Below are 22,944 nucleotides of genomic sequence, written 5' to 3' on the forward strand. Positions count from 1 at the left end.
GTGCGGTGCAGTCTGTTGCGCAAAGTCTGGCGAGGACACTTTTAATGTGACGGATCTAAGGACAGCTCTGAATTACACAGAGTGCCTGAACTGCCATCGTCCTTCTGGCTCTAAATCAGAATTCGCGGACGGCAAGCTGACAGGTGACGGGAACTCTTAAAAACTGGAGACACTGTTGAGATTAGACAGCCGTCCAAAATGCATTCAGCGATTAAATAATGAAGGCAGTGTGGCTTGAATTCAACCTTCGGGCTCGTCTTCTCCTGTTAAAAAAACGAAAACTTTTTTTTAACAGTCTTACTGGTATACTTACACATACACTTGTATATACTACGTAGTTTTATTTTATTTTTTATTTTTTTGGTGACACGCTTTAAAAAATAATTCATCCAAAATGCTGTTTTAGTGCAAAATTAATTTAGATCTTAAGCAGAATGTCCTTTGACAGCTTTTCCATACAATACAATTTGATGGCTAACAGTCTTACTGGTATACTTACACATACACTTGTATATACTACGTAGTTTTATTTTATTTTTATTTTTTTGGTGACACGCTTTAAAAAATAATTCATCCAAAATGCTGTTTTAGTGCAAAATTAATTTAGATCTTAAGCAGAATGTCCTTTGACAGCTTTTCCATACAATACAATTTGATGGCGATTTTATGCCAAAATGAAAAAAAAAATGCCAACAATCTTATAAAAGTAAGCAAATTATATTTGAGAGTAATGGCAGTCAGGGACTTGGGATGTAGTGAAACAAGTCATACAGATCACTTTTATGGTGCTTTTTTCATACTTTTTATGAGCTTGGCTTTTATCTGCTTTAATTGAATGGAAAAGCTGACGTCTGTGTTTTATGAATTAAAAATATTAATACTGGGAACTGCATGAGGGTGAGAATGAGAACAAAATGATAATTTTTGGGAGAATTGTTTCTTGAAGGCTTTTTTTCCCCCAGAAAATGTTTTAAAGGGGTCATATGATGCGATTTCAATTTTTCCTTTCTCTTTGGAGTGTTACAAGCTCTTGGTGTATAAAGAAGATCTGTAAAGTTGCAAAGACTAAAGTCTCAAATCTAAAGAGATATTCTTTATAAAAGTTAAGAGTCAACCACACCTACCTAAAACGGCTCGTTCTAACACGCCCCCACATATCTACGTCACGATGTGGGAAGATTTGCATAACGCCGCCCAAATGTTCACGCAAAGAAAGAAGGTGTAACTTTTGTTCTCGCTGTAGTATTGTTGTTGCCGCTGCCATGTCGTGAAGGAGCTGTGTGTTTAGTTGTGAAAGCAAAACTACTTTGTTTGGTCTTCCAAAAGAGGACGATATCCGCTTTGTCATGCCTAGAGCTGATCTGTGCTGTTCGCTGAGGAAATACATTAACTTCGCGCTGTGGATCGCCGGATCGGCTTTCACCGTGGACGAAGCGGAGTCCAGCCCGGGGTCGTCACATGTGGTTGCCGCAAGCCCACCGGCCGCTCCTTCGTCGAATCTGCCGACCACGCCGTTCTCAAGCCCGCTGGCCGTTCCTCACTCAAGCTCACCGTGTGTGACACTGTGTGTTTCTTTGTGAAAGCGAAACTACTTTGTTTGGCCTTCCAAAAGAGGACACGACTAGCATGACCAGGTGTTAACCATATTTTCTACTGATTGAGAGAGGAAATACTGCAGTACACTCTTAAAAATAAAGGTGCTTCAAAAGGTTCTTCAAGCGATGCCATAGAAGAACCATTTTTATTTCCACAAAGAACCATTCAGTCAAAGGTTCTTTAAAGAACCATCTCTTTCTTACCTTTTTATAATCTCAAGAACCTTTTTTCGCCACAAAGAACCTTTTGTGAAACAGAAAGGTTCTTCAGATGTTAAAGGTTCTTTATGGAACCATTTAGACAAAAAGGTTCTTCTATGGCATCGTGAAGCACCTTTATTTTTAAGAGTGTATATTGACTTAGAATGCCCTATTTTACTGTCATGATGAGTGAATATTGTCAAAAAATACCACACTAAATAGTGACTAAACACGACCCCTTTTAATACATGTTAACCAGGAGTCACTCATTTCTAATTGTGGCATCGTCTGATAAAATCAACATGCATCTACACTAAAGAGCGGCTATGCGGTTGTTTTGGCTATATTACTTTTGTGTCTCATGCAGCGCACTGCCTGTGTCTGAGTAACAAACAAAAAAAAACAACAAACAAAAAAGTTCATGCGATATTAACAGACGAACTACGCTCATATTTATAATTCCAAACAATCAGTAAGCGACAGGTGCTTGGAAAATGTTGTTTTGTACTCATTTACTGACGAGTCGGCTGTGGTGCGGCCAACTGAATGTGCTGCTTTTCTGCCGCTCACTGCACAGAACAGACGCCGAGAGAGATGACACTTCTCCGGGAAAATCAGACCTCGCGTACGCGGGACAGGATTTCAATTATTTTAAGTGTTGTAATATTTTATAAACATTAATATGTAAATATTAAGATTTATGATTAATAATAACAGTATTAAATTAATACTATTGGACAAACTTATTGCGGGATTGTTTTCAGAAAATGTCTTAAATGTAGTTAATTTACATTAGTGTAAGACATTTTGTAATAGTATTATAGTATATTATTCTAATATTTTATAACTATAAATTATTACTATTTATTATTATGAATAATAATACATACATTAGTATATTATAGGCTTGGGTGAACTATTACTTCGAGGCTTGTTTTCAGAAAATGTCTTAATTATAGCTGATTTAAATTAGTTTAAGTGTAGTACTATTGAAAATATTAATAGTGACCCTGGACCACAAAACTTCATTTGGACTACTTTAAAGGCGATTTTCTCAATATTTAGATTTTTTTGCACCCTCAGATTCCAGATATTCATAGGTTGTACATAGTTGTATCTCGGCAAAATATTGTCCTACCCTAACAAACCATACATCAATGGAAAGCTTATTTATTCAGCTTTCAGATGATGTATACATCTTAATTTAGAAAAATTTACCCTTATGACTGGTTTTGTGTTCCAGGGTCACATATATATTATGTTTTAGAAAATGTCCTAAATATGGTTGATTTACATTAATGTTAGTATTGTAATATTTTGTAAATGTTAATTTTTATTACTAATAATATTGTTTTAAAATGTTATAGGTTTAGTGTTTTACTATTTTACTTTGGGGATTGTTATCAGAAAATGTCTAAAATATAAAATATTCATGTTATTATGATAATATAATAATAATAATACGTTATGTGTATTAATGCACATGTTAACAGTAAGGGTGGCTTTTCTATTTTGGCTTTATTTTTGTTAAATAAATAATGACACAGTGTGATATATCATGTGTTGTTGTTCATCTGAGATTTTATTTACCAAATTTTAAGACCTGCCAAGGACCAAATATTTTTTTATTATGTCCTGATACAGAAAACCATGGAATTCAATAGGGTTTCCTAATTTTTTCACACACACACACACGCACGCACACATATATATAGTGCCCTTCATAAGTATTGGGACAGTAATGACAAAATTGCTTTGTTTGCTGTGTAGTCAAGACATATGCAAATATGATAAAAAGATGAATATGAGACAAAACTACAGAATGTCACATTTTATTATTAGCTGTTTCAACACATACATGTTTTACCAAATAAAAAGGACAGCACTTTTAGAGTTCATCCTACTACGTGATGTGAGCATAAGTATTGGGACAGATGAACTTAAGGCAGATGTAAAAGATTAAAAGCTATTATTTTGTTGCAGATCCCTTGCGTGCAATCAGAGCAGTGAGTCTGCGACCCATAGACATCACCAGACTCTTGGTCTTATCATTTGAAATGCTTTTCCCAGCTTTTATTGCAGCCAATTCCAACTGTTGCTTGTTTCAGGGAGTTTCTGCCTTTAGTCTCCTCTTCAGCTGGTGAACTTCATGTTCAATCGGATTTAAATCTGGAGATTGATTTGGGCAATCTAAGACTTTCCATTTCTTTGCCCTGATAAACTCCTTGACTGAACTGGCCGGGTGTTTTGGGTCATTGTCCTGATGCAATATGAAGCGCTTTCTGATGAGTCTGGTAGCATTTTCTTGAATATTGGTAGCCAAGATGTTTCTGTACCCTTCCAAATTCATTCTGCTACTGTCATCATATATTAAGTCATCATTAAAATTGAGAGTTCCAAAGGCAACCATGCATGCCCATGCCATGACACCACCTCCACAATGCTTTACCGATCAGGTTGTATTCTTAGCATAGGGAATTTGCAGTTCCCTTTTTTCTCCATACTTTTGCTTTCCCATCACTTAGTCTTGAATAAAGGTTCATCTTTGTCTCATCTGTCTATAAAACTCAGTTCCAAAACTCTACTGGCTCACCTTTGTGCTTTTTTGCAAACTCTAATCCTACCTTTCTATTTTTGGTGCTGGTCAGAGGTTTGCATCTTGCTGTGTAGCCTCTGTAATTCTGTGTCAAAGTCTCCTGCGGACAGTAGATTGTCAGAGCATCACCCCAGCTTTCTGGAGGTTGTTGGTGATATTACAGACACGCATTTTATTGTTCATTTTCACAGCTTTTATGATTTGTCTGTCATCAACTACTGTTGTGTTTCTCAGTCGATCAGGTCGTTGTTGGCTGCTGATGTCGCCGATGGTTTCAAAACTCTTGATTTCTCCATGCCCTTTGTTTTTGCTATAGCACTAAGTGACTTCTTCTTTTCTTTTAGCATCCAAATTGCTTGTTTTACTCTCAAAGTCAGCTCCCTCGTCTTCATCCGTGTTTGTGTGTGTCATCATCGATTGCAAGAAACAGAATGCAGAAGCAATGGATATAACTGATACGACACATTCCCTGCTTTTAATATCTGAACAATTAATGCAACAGGACACAGTTGATCACTTATAAAGACCTGTGAGATAATTGTCCCAATACTTATGCTCACATCAGACAGGGGGATAAAACTCTAAAAGTGCTGATCTTCTTAGTTGGTAAAACATAAATAATAATAAAATGTGACATTCTGTAGTTTTGTCTTATATTCATCTTTTAATCATATTTACAGATTTCTTGACTCAACAGCAAATAAGTGCAATTTTGTCTTTACTGTCCCAATACTTATGAAGGGCACTGTATATATATATATATATATGTACTGTATATGTATATGTATGTAAATACTAAATAATATTTTCATCTAATTTTTTGTACTTCTATTTGTGATGTACAAACTGGTCCGCTCATGGAATTGGACACCTACAGGGTTTGTAACGCCTATTGACTCAGTGTTAGCGCGTCCCGCTGTCTCGTCGTCTTGTCATCTGGGCTGATGGAGACCAATGTTTTAACCTCCCATCCATCTATCTTTTATAATGAGTGAAGTCACTCCCCCACCTCCTCCATTTCAATGATTAATGAACTGCTTGACTTGACAGTACTTTACTGTGCTTAATTTTGCCATGCCAGGTAATAGAAGACTTCTGTTCTACTGGCAGTCCACAAGAGCTGCCTCTCACTATATATTCTCAATATTGAGTTTCATATTACATTAAACATTTAAAGGAATAGTTCATCCAAAAATGTGACTTCAGTATCATTCCTTTTCTGTTCCACTGATAAAAAAAATAGCAACATACAGGTTTGGAACAACATAAGGGTGAATAAACAATGACTGAATATTAGGTTTGGTGTGAACTATTCCTCTAAGAGGACTCGATGTGAATTATACACTCTTCCCCTGGCTTTACAGTCATCATTTTTAGATATTTGTTTACTTTAGAAGTCACAGGGAATGCCTGTCATGAGTAAAGTCAGAGAGACCGACGTCTTCTAGCGATCGTTTTAAATAAGCATGTTAAACCTTATACTCAATCTTGGATTTCTCTGTCAGTTGGGGAGAGGACAGAATATGAAGTGTGGGTGTGCGTGGGCAACTATGAGAAACGAACGTGTGTGTGTGTGTGTTTGCTGAGATTGTTGTGCGTGGGCACGTGTGTAGCTGTATAAGCCCAGGAAGTATTCATGCTTTGCTGCAACAAACCTACAATATGCCTGCGATTAGTCAGGTTGTGGGATGTATGTGCTTTTTGTGTTGGTATTTTGGTTGGCGTTCGGATGCTCAATCGAGTTTGGATGCGTTCCTTCGGTGGGATTGTGGCGTGTCGAAGCATAACCGGGTGCAGCTGGTTGGATGCTATATTTAACTCAAGTCTTCCTCCAAAACGCTGTACCTGACTAAGCTGGCACTGCAGCTGTATGCAATTTGAGCTGACTGGCAGAGAAAACGGTCCCCGGCCCGGCCTCCCATCGACTCCACTTTGATGAGAGAGCATCTCCAGTGACAGCGGACTACAGCGGTGGCAAGAAACCTCACAGACGCGTCACTCAGAGTTTCGCTTAGAGGCCTATTTATACTGTAAGAAAGCAGGGAAGCATTAGCATCCGTTTGACTGCCGTGACCTATTTTTAAGGGTGTTTACAACAAAGTTTAAGCAGATTTTTTGGTTTAAGAGTGCCGGATTGTTTCCAGTTTCCCAGCATTTTGGGAATGAGTTCAAAAGCACAGGCTTTACGCCTAAGCCCTTAATTAGCAAATTGCTGGTATCACTTTGCCATTTACAGATGAATGAAGGCAGGGTGGGTGTGTAAATGGGAACAAAGGATGCTGCAGATTTTGGCCACGAGTTTGCAGCTGAAAATGGCATTTTATGACATTTTTGACAAAAAAAGAAAATGTTAACAGTACTTTAACACCTAATAACAGATTTTTTGGGGGGGAAAAGCAGTGTTCAGTATATATTTTGAAAATATTTACATGTCTATATTTATATTCATATAATTTATATTATAAATAAATACATTTAATATATTAAAATAACATTTCTCTGAAATATATACATGCATTTGTGTGTATTTCTATATACATAATAAATATACACAGAACACACATATTATGTAAACAAAAACGTTTATTTTGGATGTGATTAATCGCGATTAATCGTTTGACAGCACTAATTTATAATATTAATTTATAATTTGTTTAGTAATTCAAAACAAAAGCTAATTGAAAACAAGCATTCAGCCCTGCATGTCCAGAATTTTGTTTTGGTGCAACAGTAGTGTGAACCAGTGTTTGTTTGTTTTCTTCTTCTTCTTTTTTTAAGTACATTTTTCCCCAAGGCTTCAGGCAAGTGGTAGAATCCTACAGAAATGCTGAGAGCACCTGTGGCCCATTAGCCTGAGGTTATGCTATAAATGTTTGTTCTACCACTCGCAGCTACCTGAGTAACAGAGGTGACAGATGCCAACGAGTGAGGGGGAACAGAGACAAAAAATAATAATAATAATACAATTCCTGAGGGCAAGAAAGAGAGGCATAGACTGACAGAAGTTTAAGAGGAACTAAAATATGGGCTGAAAAATATCCAGGGAATTCACCAAAGCATGAACTGCAGCCACAAAGCGTGTGCGTAGTGTTATTTATTTATTTGCATTATTGTGTTGTTTTAACACACAGTTCACTAAAAAAATCATTCAAATCAGGTAAATACCAACATTCTCAAATAATGTGCTGAATGCAATTTGCACAAAACAGTTTCCATCCTCCAAGCTGTTTCTGAGTGCTCAGTTGTGGAGGATACAGCAGATTACATCAATCTGGTGCGCTTCACTGGCCTGTACAGCATCACTCATTGAATGCTTCGTTAAAATAGCGGAACTACACTTTTTCGATACAGTTTATGTCCATTTAACACTCACTTCATCATTTTATTGTTATTAGATGAATTACTGCTGCCACAATCGATGTAAAACATACACAAACGTCTTATTGCTTCAAAAGCTGCGCAAATGAATTCACCCTTCTGTCCTTCTGTTTGCCTGCCAGAAAGGTGGTGTTGCGGCAATGCTATTTCCTAACGTCTAGCAAATTGAAGTAAGCAGACAGCCACTGTCGCTTACACACAGTTATGATGGACTGCCAGGCGCAGAGCGATCGCTCTCAATCAATGAGAGCAACTCCACGGCTCAGTCACTTCGGCTAAATTAGATCTGTTTCCCCCGTCTGCCATTACAGCCCTTCAGAGAGACAGATTCATGTGAATTGACATGGGATTGTTGGTTACATGTAAACGATTGCACATTTAAATCATGGTTAAAAATCATGATTTTATTCATTAACATGTTGGAAAGTCCTTTGGGAGAGAGTTAACCCAATGGAAATGTACTAATCAGAGCCTCTTGTACAATTAGCAACATTCGTGAAACATAATGTAATCAAAATATATTTTTTTCTGATTGCCGTCACTTAATAAAATTACACGCATAGCGCTTCTCCGCTTTGCTTGTCTTGTTTGATTTTTCATTGTCAGGATAGAGACATTTATTAACAACCGCTCCAATTAAAATGCTTTTCTGTGTAGTGTATTTTACAGATGGACTTAGTGACAATTTCCTTCCCAACAGTCTCCAAGCTCCCTTTTATGTCCCTTTTGTTACAATAACCTGGTGTTTAGTATTTCTGGCTTTTTAGATAATCATATTCATTTAGTTGAGATATTAAAACACATTCAGCTGGCATAACAGTGACCTGCAGCTTTTTAAGTAATGTTGGTCCTGGAAGTATTTTTTTTCCTACACATTTTCCTTTTTAAAAAATTCTTCAATGAACAGTTTGAAGCCATGAACCATGCAAGCCAGCTCCCAAATGGATAACAATATTAAAACATTTGACTCAAAGCTAAAAACTATGTGAAAATTGGAAAATAGGGAAGTATAACACTGTGTACATAACATCTTGAGGGAATAAACTAGTCTTCGTTTTCACTCAGTGTTTTTTTTAGTGTGCGCATGTGTTTTGCTCATGTCTGTTTACATTTGGTGTCAAAACTGGAGAAATACCCTTATGTTTCTTGCATCACCTGGTTTTGTTTTAAAGGGGTCATGAAGTGAGAAACAAAAATTCCATATAAGAGGTATGGAATTTTGACATAAGTGGTCATTTTTACTATAAAACATCCTGTAAGTTTCAATGTGAATTAGGATGCAACTTTGGATGCATCTCAATTAGCTCCCCAGCTCCCAAGCTCATGAATCACTACATCGTGTACACAAATTCAGTTCCTGGTAAGTACCTTGGCTCACTTCACACTGGGACAGTGATCACTCAGTTTCCAGTGACATGACTACGTACAACATCTGACAACTGACAACATAGTAGAACGTCACCACTGGAATTAATAAACAACAGGCAGGACTGACCTATTTTTGATATAAATTTTTTTTCTTTTTAAACACATTGTTCTGTACATGTTCTTACATCATTTCAGACGAATATTAATTATAAACGTTAACTAGATGTTGTTCATTACCTGTCTAGCGATGTGTGTTTATGCTGAAATATCTTTAAAAAAAAACGTTTGTCCTTTCAAATCTTTCAAAGCGCGTGTCTTTATATTTACCGAGTTGGCTTGTGTAGTTTAATGCTTCAGAAACGTGACGTAATTTCTGAAAAGGGAGCATAGTAAGCACTGATGCTCCCTAGAATTTGCGATGCACTGTGGGATTTTTAGGTAGCGAACATTCAACTGCACTGGAAGGATTTCGCAATTCAGACAGCCCTTAAAATGGCAGACTGCCTGATCAGTGCCCTGACTACTGAACAAGGGAGCTGATGGAGACGCACCCTTTGTTGTTAGTCTAAAAACAGCTTATATTGAAGACTGACAAAACGACAGCTTTTAGAATGTTCTACTCTATGATGTAATAGTGTGGATAAGCACCGCCTCCGCAGAAGATTATCAACGCCTGCTTCTACACCGATTCTACAGCATTGCCTGTTTAGCCCCGCCCACAGATTCTACATTTTTTTTCTTTTTAAACACATTGTTCTGTACATGTTCTTACATCATTTCAGACGAATATTAATTATAAACGTTAACTAGATGTTGTTCATTACCTGTCTAGCGATGTGTGTTTATGCTGAAATATCTTAAAAAAAAAACGTTTGTCCTTTCAAATCTTTCAAAGCGCGTGTCTTTATATTTACCGAGTTGGCTTGTGTAGTTTAATGCTTCAGAAACGTGACGTAATTTCTGAAAAGCGAGCATAGTAAGCACTGATGCTCCCTAGAATTTGCGATGCACTGTGGGATTTTTAGGTAGCGAACATTCAACTGCACTGGAAGGATTTCGCAATTCAGACAGCCCTTAAAATGGCAGACTGCCTGATCAGTGCCCTGACTACTGAACAAGGGAGCTGATGGAGACGTACCCTTTGTTGTTAGTCTAAAAACAGCTTATATTGAAGACTGACAAAACGACAGCTTTTAGAATGTTCTACTCTATGATGTAATAGTGTGGATAAGCACCGCCTCCGCAGAAGATTATCAACGCCTGCTTCTACACCGATTCTACAGCATTGCCTGTTTAGCCCCGCCCACAGATTCTACATCACTGCCTGTTTAGACCCGCCCACCGATTCACGCATGTAGGCTGTTTCTCATATGGAAGGCTGCATCCTCCGGAGGTCATATTTGTAGGTTGCATTTTAGAATATTAACAGTTATAAATTTGACCATTATTCTTAGTTCAGCGTAAATTGTTGTAATATGCTTATGACTCACGAATATAATGCTCAGTTAACTGAAATAAACCAGGCTCGAGGACGTATGCAGCCTGCAAATGCGACCTCTGGAGGATTCAGTCTTCCGTTTGAGAAATGGCCGTAGTGTTTATGAGAGAGGCGAACATGCAGGTCTACGCAGAAACCAAATGATAAAGATTGCTCTGAAGACGACAAGACGCAGTGCCAAGTTGTGGAAAAACAGTCTATGCATTGCCTTCCTTCTGATCCCAACATTAGGAAAGAGTGAATTAACTTTATTTATAATGAAGGTCCAGACTGCGTTAGTAAGAACTCGGTCCTTTGTTCACTTCATTTTACCGCAGATTCATTTACAAACAAGGCACATTTCGATGCGGGATTTAAAAACAGTACAGAAAATAGCTTATTCTAAATTACAGTATGATGTTTTTTGATGTATAAATCTTGATAACATTATAAGTGGACCGCAGAGAACAGTACAAACAAAAAATTAAAGGCAGTTTATGACACCTTTAATAGCTCATTGCTCTCTGATTCTCTGGTTGGTGGATCTTGATTAAAAATTGTGGGTATTGAAGTACTTAAGGACTTTAAAAGTGACTTGTGGCTAAGAGTAGTGTTAAAAAGGTTTATACAAAAATCAGTTTCTCTTTGAGGGAAATATTTTTTTATTTGCAGGGAAAGACTTGTTTTCGTATTGTGCTTCTTGATTAAAGCCAGGGTAGGTGATTTGGTTAAAAAACATTTGGATCTGGAGAGTGATTTGCAGGGAGAGTGAGATCTTATGCTTTCAAAGGAAGCTTGCTATTGCTAGCCTCTCTGAAACCCTACCTTATATCACATTTCTCTTGTGTAAAAGAAGCGCGCTTGTATTGAATGTCCGCTTGTAAGTATATATTTATTAAAAACTTTACTTGCAGATAATATAATATTAACGAATAAAAGTACACTCTTATGACTATTTCTTAACAAATAATTGCTTTTAATATAAATTTTAACAAAAATACATTTTCATTTCATTATAAATAACATGCAATTACGTATTCGAAAAACATTTCATTCAGTTTGCACTTAAATATGTTATTTTATAGTGTATTATTTCCATAGGTTCTTTTTCACACAAGTTTTATTGCTAGGCTATAGAGTTATGTTTCAAGTGACTGACTGGGCAGCAGACAACAATTTATTTGTGTGGCCTCTCTTCAAAAGGCTAGCTGACATGATGGCTTGTCGCCAGATGGCTGTCTTGTCAAAAATGGGGTCAGTGTCCCTTCTGGCACTGTTTCTGTTACTCAGGCGTAGAGATGGCCCTGAGGGCTGCACATAAAGTTATTGGATACCCCACACTTACACTCCCAAAATGGCTAAGCCATAATTACGGCTTTTAGGAAAACAAAGTAGTAGTGTTAAATCGCAGGGATTCTTTAATAGATTGGCAATTTCATGGAGAGCTAGTCACTAGGGTATTAGATCCAATTTGCGAAAGTGCTTCTTGATTAGAAGGTATAGCCACCTGAATCAATACCAAAGGATGATCTGAGACCTATGAGTTATTCTATACCATATTCTTCCTGTCTGTGTTCCTGCGCTCACCATTTTTCCCTTTCATATCTTTGAATTTATTTGCTGTTTTCCATTTCTCTTTAAAGCACATATTTCTATTCAGTCCTGTCCTGTCCTCTATAACGTCCCCTAAATCCAATGTATAAACAGTATCCCAGAATCCCCTATGATCAAGAGTGTCAGCGAGACATTCCAAAACTTAGTGAGCTGCCTACGTAGGCAGAATTTTAAGGCATCGTGGATGTGTACCTGACTCTGAGACTATAGTAAAATGTACACTCTAAGAAAATGTACCCAATGGACTGTTAAGAAAAACAAAGCGAAGAGCTTTGTGAAAATATAAAGCCAAGATGGCTGCTGATGCGACTGTCGAAATGTTGCATTAGAGTAGATTAGCATATACTGTACTTCATTCAGTACTGAGAAAGAATTGATAAAGCTTGCTAACATTTTAGCCAATATTTCTATGTACTATCTATTTTTAAGCTAGATAGTTTCATAGCATTAGCTTAGCAACATCAAACTCTATTGAAATCAATTATGAGTTGCTTCTTACATATGGAGTACAATTTGATGTTTCCAAAGTGTTCCAAATTGCTTTCTCAGAAGGTAGCTGCCTATGAAGACAGTAGACAATAAGACAGCTCACAACATTTACAGTTTTTTTTATTATCGCTTGGACATATTTCTCAATACTTGGGTCACCTTTTCAAAACTCTTCACAATTCTCCTTATCAACTTTCAGTAATTTCATATTCACTAAACTACTAAAACACTTCATACATGTCTCAAATCAAGTCATTATTTCACAATACTAGCAAGGTTGTCACCCAACAATCGTCCATAAAACAATGCTTTAAAAACACTAACAACAAATAGCATTATACAGTGATTTCTTTCATAAATGTATTCTTTGACAGCTCTCTACTGTTTGGAATTCACTGCAGTATTTGTCACATGGTCCATTTTTACATTAGAGTGCAAAATTATTCCTACCCTTATGAAAATAACCATGGTTTTATTTTAGTAGAGACGTAGTAACCAGGTTTTTTGTTGTTGTTGTTGTAGTAACCACAGTTTTACTATAAATAAAATGGTTGAACTTTGGTTAGTGTTGCAAAACAAATATAGTTTAACTATATTTACTTTGGTTTTATGGTTTTATTTGTAGTAAAACCATGATTAATTTTCGTAAGGGCAGGTCCCCTTTTGTGTAGACGGTAATGAAATTGAATGCCTAACATCTGTGTTGGTGTTACACAGTTGTTTTTACTAATTGTTTTGATATAATTTCTTTTTTTTATGATGTGGAATTATTTCAATATTGTATTACTGTAGAAATGTAGCAGATTGCGGTCTTATTTGGTTTTGTATTATATTAGGTTTAACAGTTATGCAAACGTGCAAATTGGCCTTTAAAGACAATGGTAGTGGTTGTGTCTGAGTATGAAAAGAATACATGTAATTTGAAAGATGTAGACAATTAATGTATTTGTGCTACACCAATAAAAAATGGCCTACAGTTTGGTCCACATTGACTGCTGTTGTGATAACTTTTTTTTAAGTTTTTTTTTAAGTTTTTGAAGTTGTAAATTAAAAAAAGATAATTTAAGTATGACATGGTAATTCTATATTTCTGTCTATTCAAAATTTCATGCTTAATATGTTACTTGCTATTTCTTTGTAAGTAGTTGTGAAATTTACTGATTGAAAATTGCTTCTACACCATTTTTTTGTGAAGAGTTTTGAAAAAGTGACCTAAGTTTAGAGAAATGGGTCCTAGCAATTGACTATTCGCAAAGACCTTGATTGACAGGTGATCTGACAACCATAATGCCGAATCCCCCATCTTGCCCGACAAACAAATCAGACAGGAGAGTAGATAAACTTTAGTGGACTTAAACTTGAAAAATATTGTGCATTGATGTCTTTCCGCGGTTTAAATAAAATAAGTTCTGATGTGCATTCATGTTCATTTCATGCTTTAAGTAAATATGAAAAGATGATCGGTTCACATGTGCCACTTTAACTGGTGCAATACAGTGATCTGTCAAGACACATTAAAAAGCCACAAAACGGTATTTATTGTTTGAATTTCTTTAAAAAAAAAATTCAACATACCAGAATCTGCTCTATCTTGTCTGTAGGTATGTTGTCAGTTTCCTCTTTGCTCCGCAATGTATTTTCACTGCGTGAGAACATGGTGTGTAGTGTGAGAGAGGCATGGCTTGTCGAACATAGCAACAGTAGCTAAGGAGGGTGGGTTTTTGCGAAGGGTCAATTGTAAGAATAGAGCTGTCTTGCCTATTTAATGTCAGTATCATTCTACTGTTGTTTTCTAAAATAAATTTTCTTATTTAATTCAGTGGCTCTCTGATTATGCCCTCTCTTTTAGCCCAGATCCGTTACGAGCCTGCCCTGCCAGCTGAGCGCCAGCGCCTCACCCAGTGCCTGCCTGTCGGCCACATGACGAAGTTTATCATCACGTACCCCACTGTGAGTAACACGCATAACCCATCCACTTACCCACAACTGGCTTACCGGCTTTCCCAGCACAGTGCAGTCACTTCCCCTACAGCTCTATTGCATTAAACTCTATAATGAAGTTAAAATGTGCAGAGGCATGGAGAGCTACCTCCTAGTGCTCTGACTAGCATATTTAGTATAAGCCCTTACTTTAATTTAATATTTAATCTGGGCTCTGCAGTTACTGGAGATGCCACCTTAATCAGAGGATAAGATTTGTCTGTCAACTGTGAAAGATGTTTTCGAACATCTTTTGCATATTAAATAAGATAATAGGTTTCATTCACTCACTACTGCATAAAATGTTAAAAGTAAGGATACGTTTACACAATTAGAGCCCAATGAAAAACAAACATATGCAAAAATCACTCCCAGAGTTGCTTCTGAAACTTAGATTGCATTAATATGAAATGTTTGTGTTATCATAAATTTAATAACCAAGTAACTCTGCAGTAAGTTTTATTTCAGAGTAACAATGATCAATCAACCCTGTTGGGAATGTTTGCGTGAGAACATTTTCTGCGCAACACACTCTTACTCAGTTGTTAGTCCATGAAACCCTGCCCGAGTGCTTAAAAATGTGTTTTTATCTTTTATCATCATCTTTAATTGCATATATTCATGAATTATGTATAACACATTTATGAATGCAGTTGAAGTTACATATGGGAGCCCCATAAGTATGCAAAGCATTCATTTACATTATAGACTTGTTAATTTAGCAAATGCTTTTATCCAAATCGATTTACAAATACCACAAAACACATTTTGTTTTACAATGTTGTCATTGAAATATAATATATATTTTAACTAGCTAGTACTGTGAATTTGTACCTTAAAAAAAATACATATTTAGTTATTTAATTATATTGGCATGGGATGCACTTATTTTTTTCAGGAAAAGCAAAACACTTTTTAACAACAAATTAGTTCATTATATGCATTAGTGTGTTAAATATTTTAGTCTAATAGAACAGTTTTATTTAAAGCGATCGTTCACATAAAAATGAATATTCTGTCATAATTTACTCACTTTCATATCGTTTCAAACCTGTTTGATGTTTGGTTGCTAATCAGTATGTAGATATTGTACATAACTGCTCATAAATCTACAATTTATGCAAATATAGTTGACATTTATGCAGATAATGTCCGTTTTCAGCATTGCGCTGGTCCCTTTTAATAAAGAATGAATGCTTTTCATTTTCAAGGCTGTTCATTCTCTGCTTTGTTTGATCTGATTCACAGGCATTTTGGAAGGAAAAAGGTTTCTCGGGGGAAATCGTGGCACGTCCCTCCGAGGACTGCCCTTTAAGCGTCACATTTGATGCCACCAGCCCCAGAGGTAATCCTGCGCTGGTGGGGTTCATCACTGGAGTACAGGCCCGTGACTGGTGCGACAGAAAGGTGAGAGACAGATAGAGAGAATGAGACTGAGGGTTTGGGAAAGAGAGCAATGCATTTTAATAGCATATCGCAAGAGTGAGAAATGGAAAGAGAAAGTGAGAGATACAGAGAAGGAAGTTTAATATGTCAGGTCTATTCTCAGTTTCACACTTTCAGGGAATACTGAGACAATGAGTCAAGAGGTGAAAATAGATATATGTATTGACATTTAGTTGCTCAAAAACCGCCTTACTAAAGCATAACAGTCACAATACCCTGCTGAAGAGGCTGGCAGAGTTGCTCATAACCATATGTCGTGTTTTGGAAGCTCATGTGCTGGTTTTCTTCATCTAGCTGAGATTGAAGGTCTATAATATTAGGAGAAAACTGTTAGCATTCCCATTTCAAAGTTAATTTCACGCTTTTAGGAGCCTTCAAAACCATGTACTGTAATTAATGGATGGTTAGCCATTTAATAATAATATTATTTGCAAAACATTATGTAATATTAGCTTTTTTGTATGTATATTTCAAAAGTCATTTGATCCCACTTACAGCATCTAGGGAATAACTGCTAGCCATGCTACCTAACAAAACGCTGACCAATTATCTAAAATAGCAACATTTTCTTGCTCAACCAGCATGAGCTACATTTTGCTGGAGAAAATAATGACTAGTTGGTCCAGCAGCTAGACATGCACCAGCGTTGTTACTGTTAGCTATTAAAATCAATTGGGTAGATGGAATCAACCTAAAATAAAATGTAAATATTAGACAAACAATTTCAACTTAAATGCAATTTAGAAATGTTACCTTACATGGCAACTAACTAAAATATGTTGAAGTGCTAGTCTTTCAGCAACCAAATTGTCTGTAAACAAGCAATATCAGATTAGCGATTAGCCAAATGTCTTTGGTACAGATTAAACTAGAACTGTTATCTTGGGAAAACAAACATTTCCAGCTCTGAGTCTTCAAAGAGTCTTTTCCTGACTGATAATGTGGCCAACTATTGATTTATCTGTCACTCGTCGCTCAATCAAACAAAGATGGCCACACATCTTGCATGCAGAAAATAGCTAGCCTACAGCTAAAATCCATGAAAACCAGAATTCCCTTTTTGAGATGAACTGGTCTGATAAACACGTTTCCATCTCGCTTCCATCACGTTTCCATCCCCCAGACCGTCTGTAGTCATTCATAATAGACAAGAGCAGTGAACAGAGTTTATGGTTGCTTTATTCATAATGAATCAGATGGAATAGCCAGCTCTGGTTCTCATTTGCTAATACAGCATTACTAGTTTGTATTTGGTAGTATTTGTATTTGGTAGTATTTTATGTTGAAATACCCAATTGTCACCTCCATTAATTGAGATTTGTCCATAAAATGAAGAAGAGTCATGTACTCTGTAATGCATTTGTCGACAAGCTCTGGTTCTTACAGATGTGTGAAGAGCCCAGACTGACTACTCAGCGCAATACGCCCAAGCTGTGTGCTTTCTGCCGTTACTCAACATTACCTTCACATGAATGAGCTGGCAAACTTTGAAGTGTGGACATGAAGTGTAATTTTGTGCGGTTTGTTTTATGGCCAGGCATTAGAGATAGTGGCTAGCCCTCCAACTCCTTATGGGCACTTTTATAACGCCCCCCGCAGATGCTTCCTGTGCCGCCCCACCCCCTACCTGGTGCGAAGCCATAATTGTAGGCTGAATTATGGGCCGGGACACTCAGTTCAAGTGGAAGTGAGCACAACATGCAGATGCAGGGTTTTATATGTTCCCTTAACATCTGTCATTCGCTGGCGTAGTAACAGCAAGGGTGTGCGCCCTGGCCCCTTTCTGCCCATAACTCATAGAGTCAACAGAGACCAAAGAGGGATTGAGTTATTCGGATCGATGGAGGTTGGAGAACCGGACTCAGCCCAGTTCTAGCATAGTTCAAGTACAGTTTAGCATAATTTGAAAAATTATACTTATTAAGGAGATTATGTACTTTAGAAGAGTATAAGTAATCTGTTTGGAGACATTATTTGCAATTGAATTAAAATGTATTAAAGTTTACCTTTATATTTCTAAACGGTGCTTTTTTGACCCTCTTAAGTAAGATGTACACCTTTATATGTAACAAATATGTTACAACACTCATGTAGCCTTTAATTTCATTAATATTATATAATCTGCAAGTACAGTTTAAAAAAAAATACATATATATTTTTAGGATTTAAAGTGCACTAGAAGTGCCCATTTTCACAAGGATGGAGGCACAATTATATTTTTTTAATACTTTTGTGATACGTCGATGAACAAATGTTTTTGTGCTCATTTTAGATGGAGGAGAGAAGAGATGGTGTGATCTCCAGCCTGGTGAAGTACCTTGGACCGGAGGCGTCCACCTACATTCACTATGAAGAAAAGGTATGTGGTGAATTTCAGCCAATATGTGCGCTGAGTCACAGAAAGAATTGTCATTGTCTTGCGAAACCCCTCGCTTCAGCTTTATTTAGTAGCATCTAGGAGCACCTGGAGTGTACGGGAAGACAGTGCTGAGGGAAATCGAAAAATTATGCAGAAACATATTTTATGGCAGTTTGCGTTGTTACACACAGCAGAAAAAATGTGGAAACTAGACTCGGGAAGCTTTTTTTATTTTAGGTAATTTTGCGGACACCATTGAGTCTGTGGAGGTTTGTCTCTGCAATTGTCTGAGTAACTTATGTTAATCTCTTGCGTTGTTACACACAGCAGAAAAAATGTGGAAACTAGACTCGGGAAGCTTTTTTTATTTTAGGTAATTTTGTGGACACCATTGAGTCTGTGGAGGTTTGTCTCTGCAATTGTCTGAGTAACTTATGTTAATCTTTGATTGTGGAGAAATTGTGGTTACTTTTATTTTTATTTATTAAATATACTGTTTTAATAAATGGTAATTGATTATTACCTAAACTGCACCAACTTTGGTAATTGCTGCTAACTCTTATAATTCAGAATGCATAGGAATTAACTGAAAATGTATGTCGTCAATGTTATTTTCAGTAGAATGTGCTCATAAATTGGTAAAAATGATTTGGATATTATTCGTAAGGGATCTGGGATGAATTATTACATTGCAAAAAAATTCAATTATTCAGTACCGTGATTAAATCATAATCAAGGTAAACACTTCAAACAGTCAAAAGAAATAAGTAAAAAAAGCCTCATTTAGCAGCAATTTCAAGTGATAACTTTAGTGATTCCTAACATTTCTATAATGCAATCTCTATGCTACTGTAATTTATTTTAGTTAATACTAACATCACAGTGGCCTGAATCAATATATATACTGTAAATACAATAACATTTTTAGTATCATTAAAGGAGTAGTTCCCCCAAAATTACAATCTGATGAAAATGTACTACCCTTCAGGCCATCCAAGATGAGTTTGTTTCTTCATTGTGACAGATTTGGAGGAATTTAGCATTAAATCACTTCCTAAACCAATGGATCCTCTGCAATGAATGGGTGCTGTCAGAATGAGAGTCCAAATAGCTTATAAAAACAATCCACAAGTATTTCACATGACTCCAGTTCATCAATTAACATCTTGTGAAATGATAAGCAGTATAATAAAAAACATTTTTTAACTTGGCTTTTAACTTTTTAAACCATTGTTTCCAGTTAAAATAGTCCTCCATCCATTATATTCCTTTCTCCAGTGAAAAAGTTGTCTCGTCTGAATTAGAAGAGAAATATGCACAGATCAAGCATTGTTTATAAGTAAAAAATTGTCCAAAAAATATAAACATGTCAGTGGATTAATGGATTTCAATGTGAGAGGACAACAGGGGATGAACTTTTTCACTGGAGGAAGTGTTGTTATGGAATATGGACTAGTATTTTATTTATATCAGCTGTTTGGACTCTCATTCTGACGGCACCCATTCACTGCAGAGCATCCATTAATGAACAAGTGATGTAATTCTACATTTCTCCAAATCTGCTCTGATGAAGAAACAAACTCATCTACATCTTGCATGGACTGAAGGTAAGTACATTTTCAGCAAGTTTTAATTTTTGGGTGAACTATTTATTTTAATTTAGAGTTAATGTAATGTTATATATAATGTTATATATAAACAAGAAAAATAGGGGGGGAAATCTCTCTGGACAAGTTGTATAATTTTTTACAATACAGTGAGTTAAAAATAGTTTAAAATGAAAAACAAAACTCAGATTCTCTCAGCCAAAGTTAAAAAAATGGCAGATAGCAACAGTTGCTAAGGTTGGATTAGCCAGTAATGTTTCTGTCACGTATCCTGTCCATGAACTTCTGTCTGCTAGCCATCAGAGGTCACCCTTTCCATTTAATTGACTCTTGCACTACACACTGTTGCATATCACCCCGGACTACATATCCCATCATCCACTGCACTGATGACACACACAGTTGATTGCACACAGCACTGATTGCACACAGCTGTAATCAATCACACATCCCCTATTTAACACTCACTCTGATCCCTTCCCACTGCAGAGTATTGTTTACCGTGTATCACTGCTAAAGCTGATAGCTACCTTACTGAGCCTGCTTAGTTCTTCTTAGTCTTGCCTTGTCTGTTTTCTCATGTTCTGATCTTTGCCTTGTACCTGGATTATCCCTCTAGTCTCACCCCTGTTGGATTACGTTCGCCGTCGCCTGACCCTCGCTTGTTTACTGGACTGCTCTTTTTTTGTCTTCTATATACCTGTTTGCCATTGCCTGATCCTCGCCTGTTTTGACCACGCCTTTTATAAAGCTTGCAAATGGATCCGTACGTCTCACGTCTTGTTTGCCCCATAACAGTTCCATTTTAAATGTGCAGGATAAGTTTTAACAGGTTAATTTCAATAAACTCCATTCAACAACAAATTATTCCAACTGTATTGTAGATGCATTCGTGAAATACAATTTAATTTAGATGGCAAAACAAGTTTTTCATACGTTTATGAATTGGACCTCAGGCAATGTCAACAGCATGACCCAATTCCATTTTTGGAAATTATATTACAAATGCCATTCAGACAGAGCTACAGAAATGTTTCATATGCAGTATGTAAAAATAAGGCTGCTAAGTGTAGGTATTTTTTAAGACTCCCTCAACCTTTCATTTTGATTGGTTCAGTGTTTAATTGGGGGGGTCAGACCCATAATTTACACCCTAACAAGTATGATTTCTTTTCATGTTAACTCAGCTGTACCAACAATAATACATTACAGTGTGCGGCCCGAGATACAGAGGTACACCCAGCATTCCCATGACCCTATATTGGGTGAGCGGTTTGGAAAATGGATGGATGAAAGAGTGGCAGTGAAAACATCTGTTAGTCTTGAATGGATCCAAATGTTTAAGCTCTCTGTTTGCAGTTCCTGTTCTCACTGAATGAGTCAGCATGTGAAAATAACACACATTATCTAGAATCGGCCATGAAACCTATTAAGACTTGCTAGAGTTCATCACCTCTGCCAAATCTCCTGTTTGACTCTGACAAACCTCTGTGTGACATTTGCCACAAGCGTCAACTGAAAATGGAAATCTCTGCACCTCTATTCCTCATTGGCCAAAGCTTAGAGCCAGTCCTCCACTGTGCCTAAAACGCACCATTTCACAAATGAAATGGGAATTTATTTCCCCTGAGAGGTAAAAAGGTGCCATAGACCATGCTGGAGGCGTAAATGAGATTGACAAAATGGGCACATTGGTTTGACAGCCATCAGCTTCAACAGAATGTTAACATTTTACTGCCTTGGTGCAAAAGTGGTGTCAGGCCACTTTAGCACTGTAAGTGAAAATGGAGAATAGCCTTAAGCAACTCTGTGGCCTGTGGATGGAGAGAGCGGGAGAGGATGATGGGACTACTGATGGCAAGGCCATTTTCCAATGAGCTGCAACTGAGAAAGGAAATAAGCTAACTTTTCAACTAGAGAATTACCCAGAGTGCCCTGAGAGGTCTCATGCACTGGGCTTATGGGTGCATTGTGGAAAGCAAAGGCACATCAACTCAAAAATATCCAGATGGTGTTTAATGCATATAGTGTAAAGCAGCTAAAGCTAATTTGTTCTCCCCTAATAGGCTTTAAATAACTTAATAATAAAAACTTAATTGTATGAAGGCCCATTTCTGCCACAAAAACAAAGATAATGCTTTGGTAAATCATAATTATTTCATAAATTATTAAACACTAATTTAAAATTATGATTTATAATCATACGTTTTAGGTAAAAAGTCTAAATTAAAAATTAAAACAAATGTATTAACGTATTAACTAATGTATTACGAGTCATAAAAAAATTCTACTTTTTGTCAAAATTATTTTTTGTAATACAGGTGCATCTCAATAAATTAGAATGTTGTGGAAAATTTCATATTGAGATGCACCTGTACATCATTATCATATCATGATTATGATTTGTTGTAATTATGGCTTTTTTTATCTTAAAAATAAATTAAAAATGAAAACAAACTGAATTAACCTGAATTTAAAAATGAACGAAATAGATGATGAAATTAAAACAATTATGGATAAAAAAATTCTACTTTTTGTAATGATAATTTTTTTGCAATACATAATTATTATATCATAAACAGTCATAATTATCTATAAATGTTTTCTCAAAATTATGGCTTTGGTAAATCTTAACAATGACAGTTAAAATATTTAATTAAATCCTATTTATTACATAAAGTTGAAATTTGAGATAAAAAAAAGCTGACATAACTCATAATTATGACAAAACATATTTTTTATGTCATAATTATGACTTTTTTATCATTTCAATTGTTGTAGCCTATCCCAGTCTCGGGCCGCAGGTTAGAAAAAAAACCTGGACCCATGGCCAG

The 22,944-nt window shown here is 36.4% G+C and overlaps 1 protein-coding gene across 1 annotated transcript in view; it reads left to right on the top strand.

The window, feature by feature from the left end:
* The window catches only part of LOC107553718 (probable flavin-containing monoamine oxidase A), a 48,322-nt gene that overhangs the window by 9,196 nt on the left and 16,182 nt on the right, over positions 1-22,944 (top strand). The window contains exons 8-10 of the mRNA XM_016236033.1: positions 14,568-14,668; positions 15,947-16,105; positions 18,417-18,503. Of these exons, the coding sequence (XP_016091519.1) occupies positions 14,568-14,668; positions 15,947-16,105; positions 18,417-18,503 (347 nt within the window). The remainder of the gene's footprint in view (positions 1-14,567; positions 14,669-15,946; positions 16,106-18,416; positions 18,504-22,944) is intronic.

The sequence above is a fragment of the Sinocyclocheilus grahami genome, unplaced genomic scaffold (assembly GCF_001515645.1).
Source record: "Sinocyclocheilus grahami isolate Dianchi unplaced genomic scaffold, SAMN03320097.WGS_v1.1 scaffold478.1, whole genome shotgun sequence".
Lineage (NCBI taxonomy): Eukaryota > Metazoa > Chordata > Actinopteri > Cypriniformes > Cyprinidae > Sinocyclocheilus > Sinocyclocheilus grahami.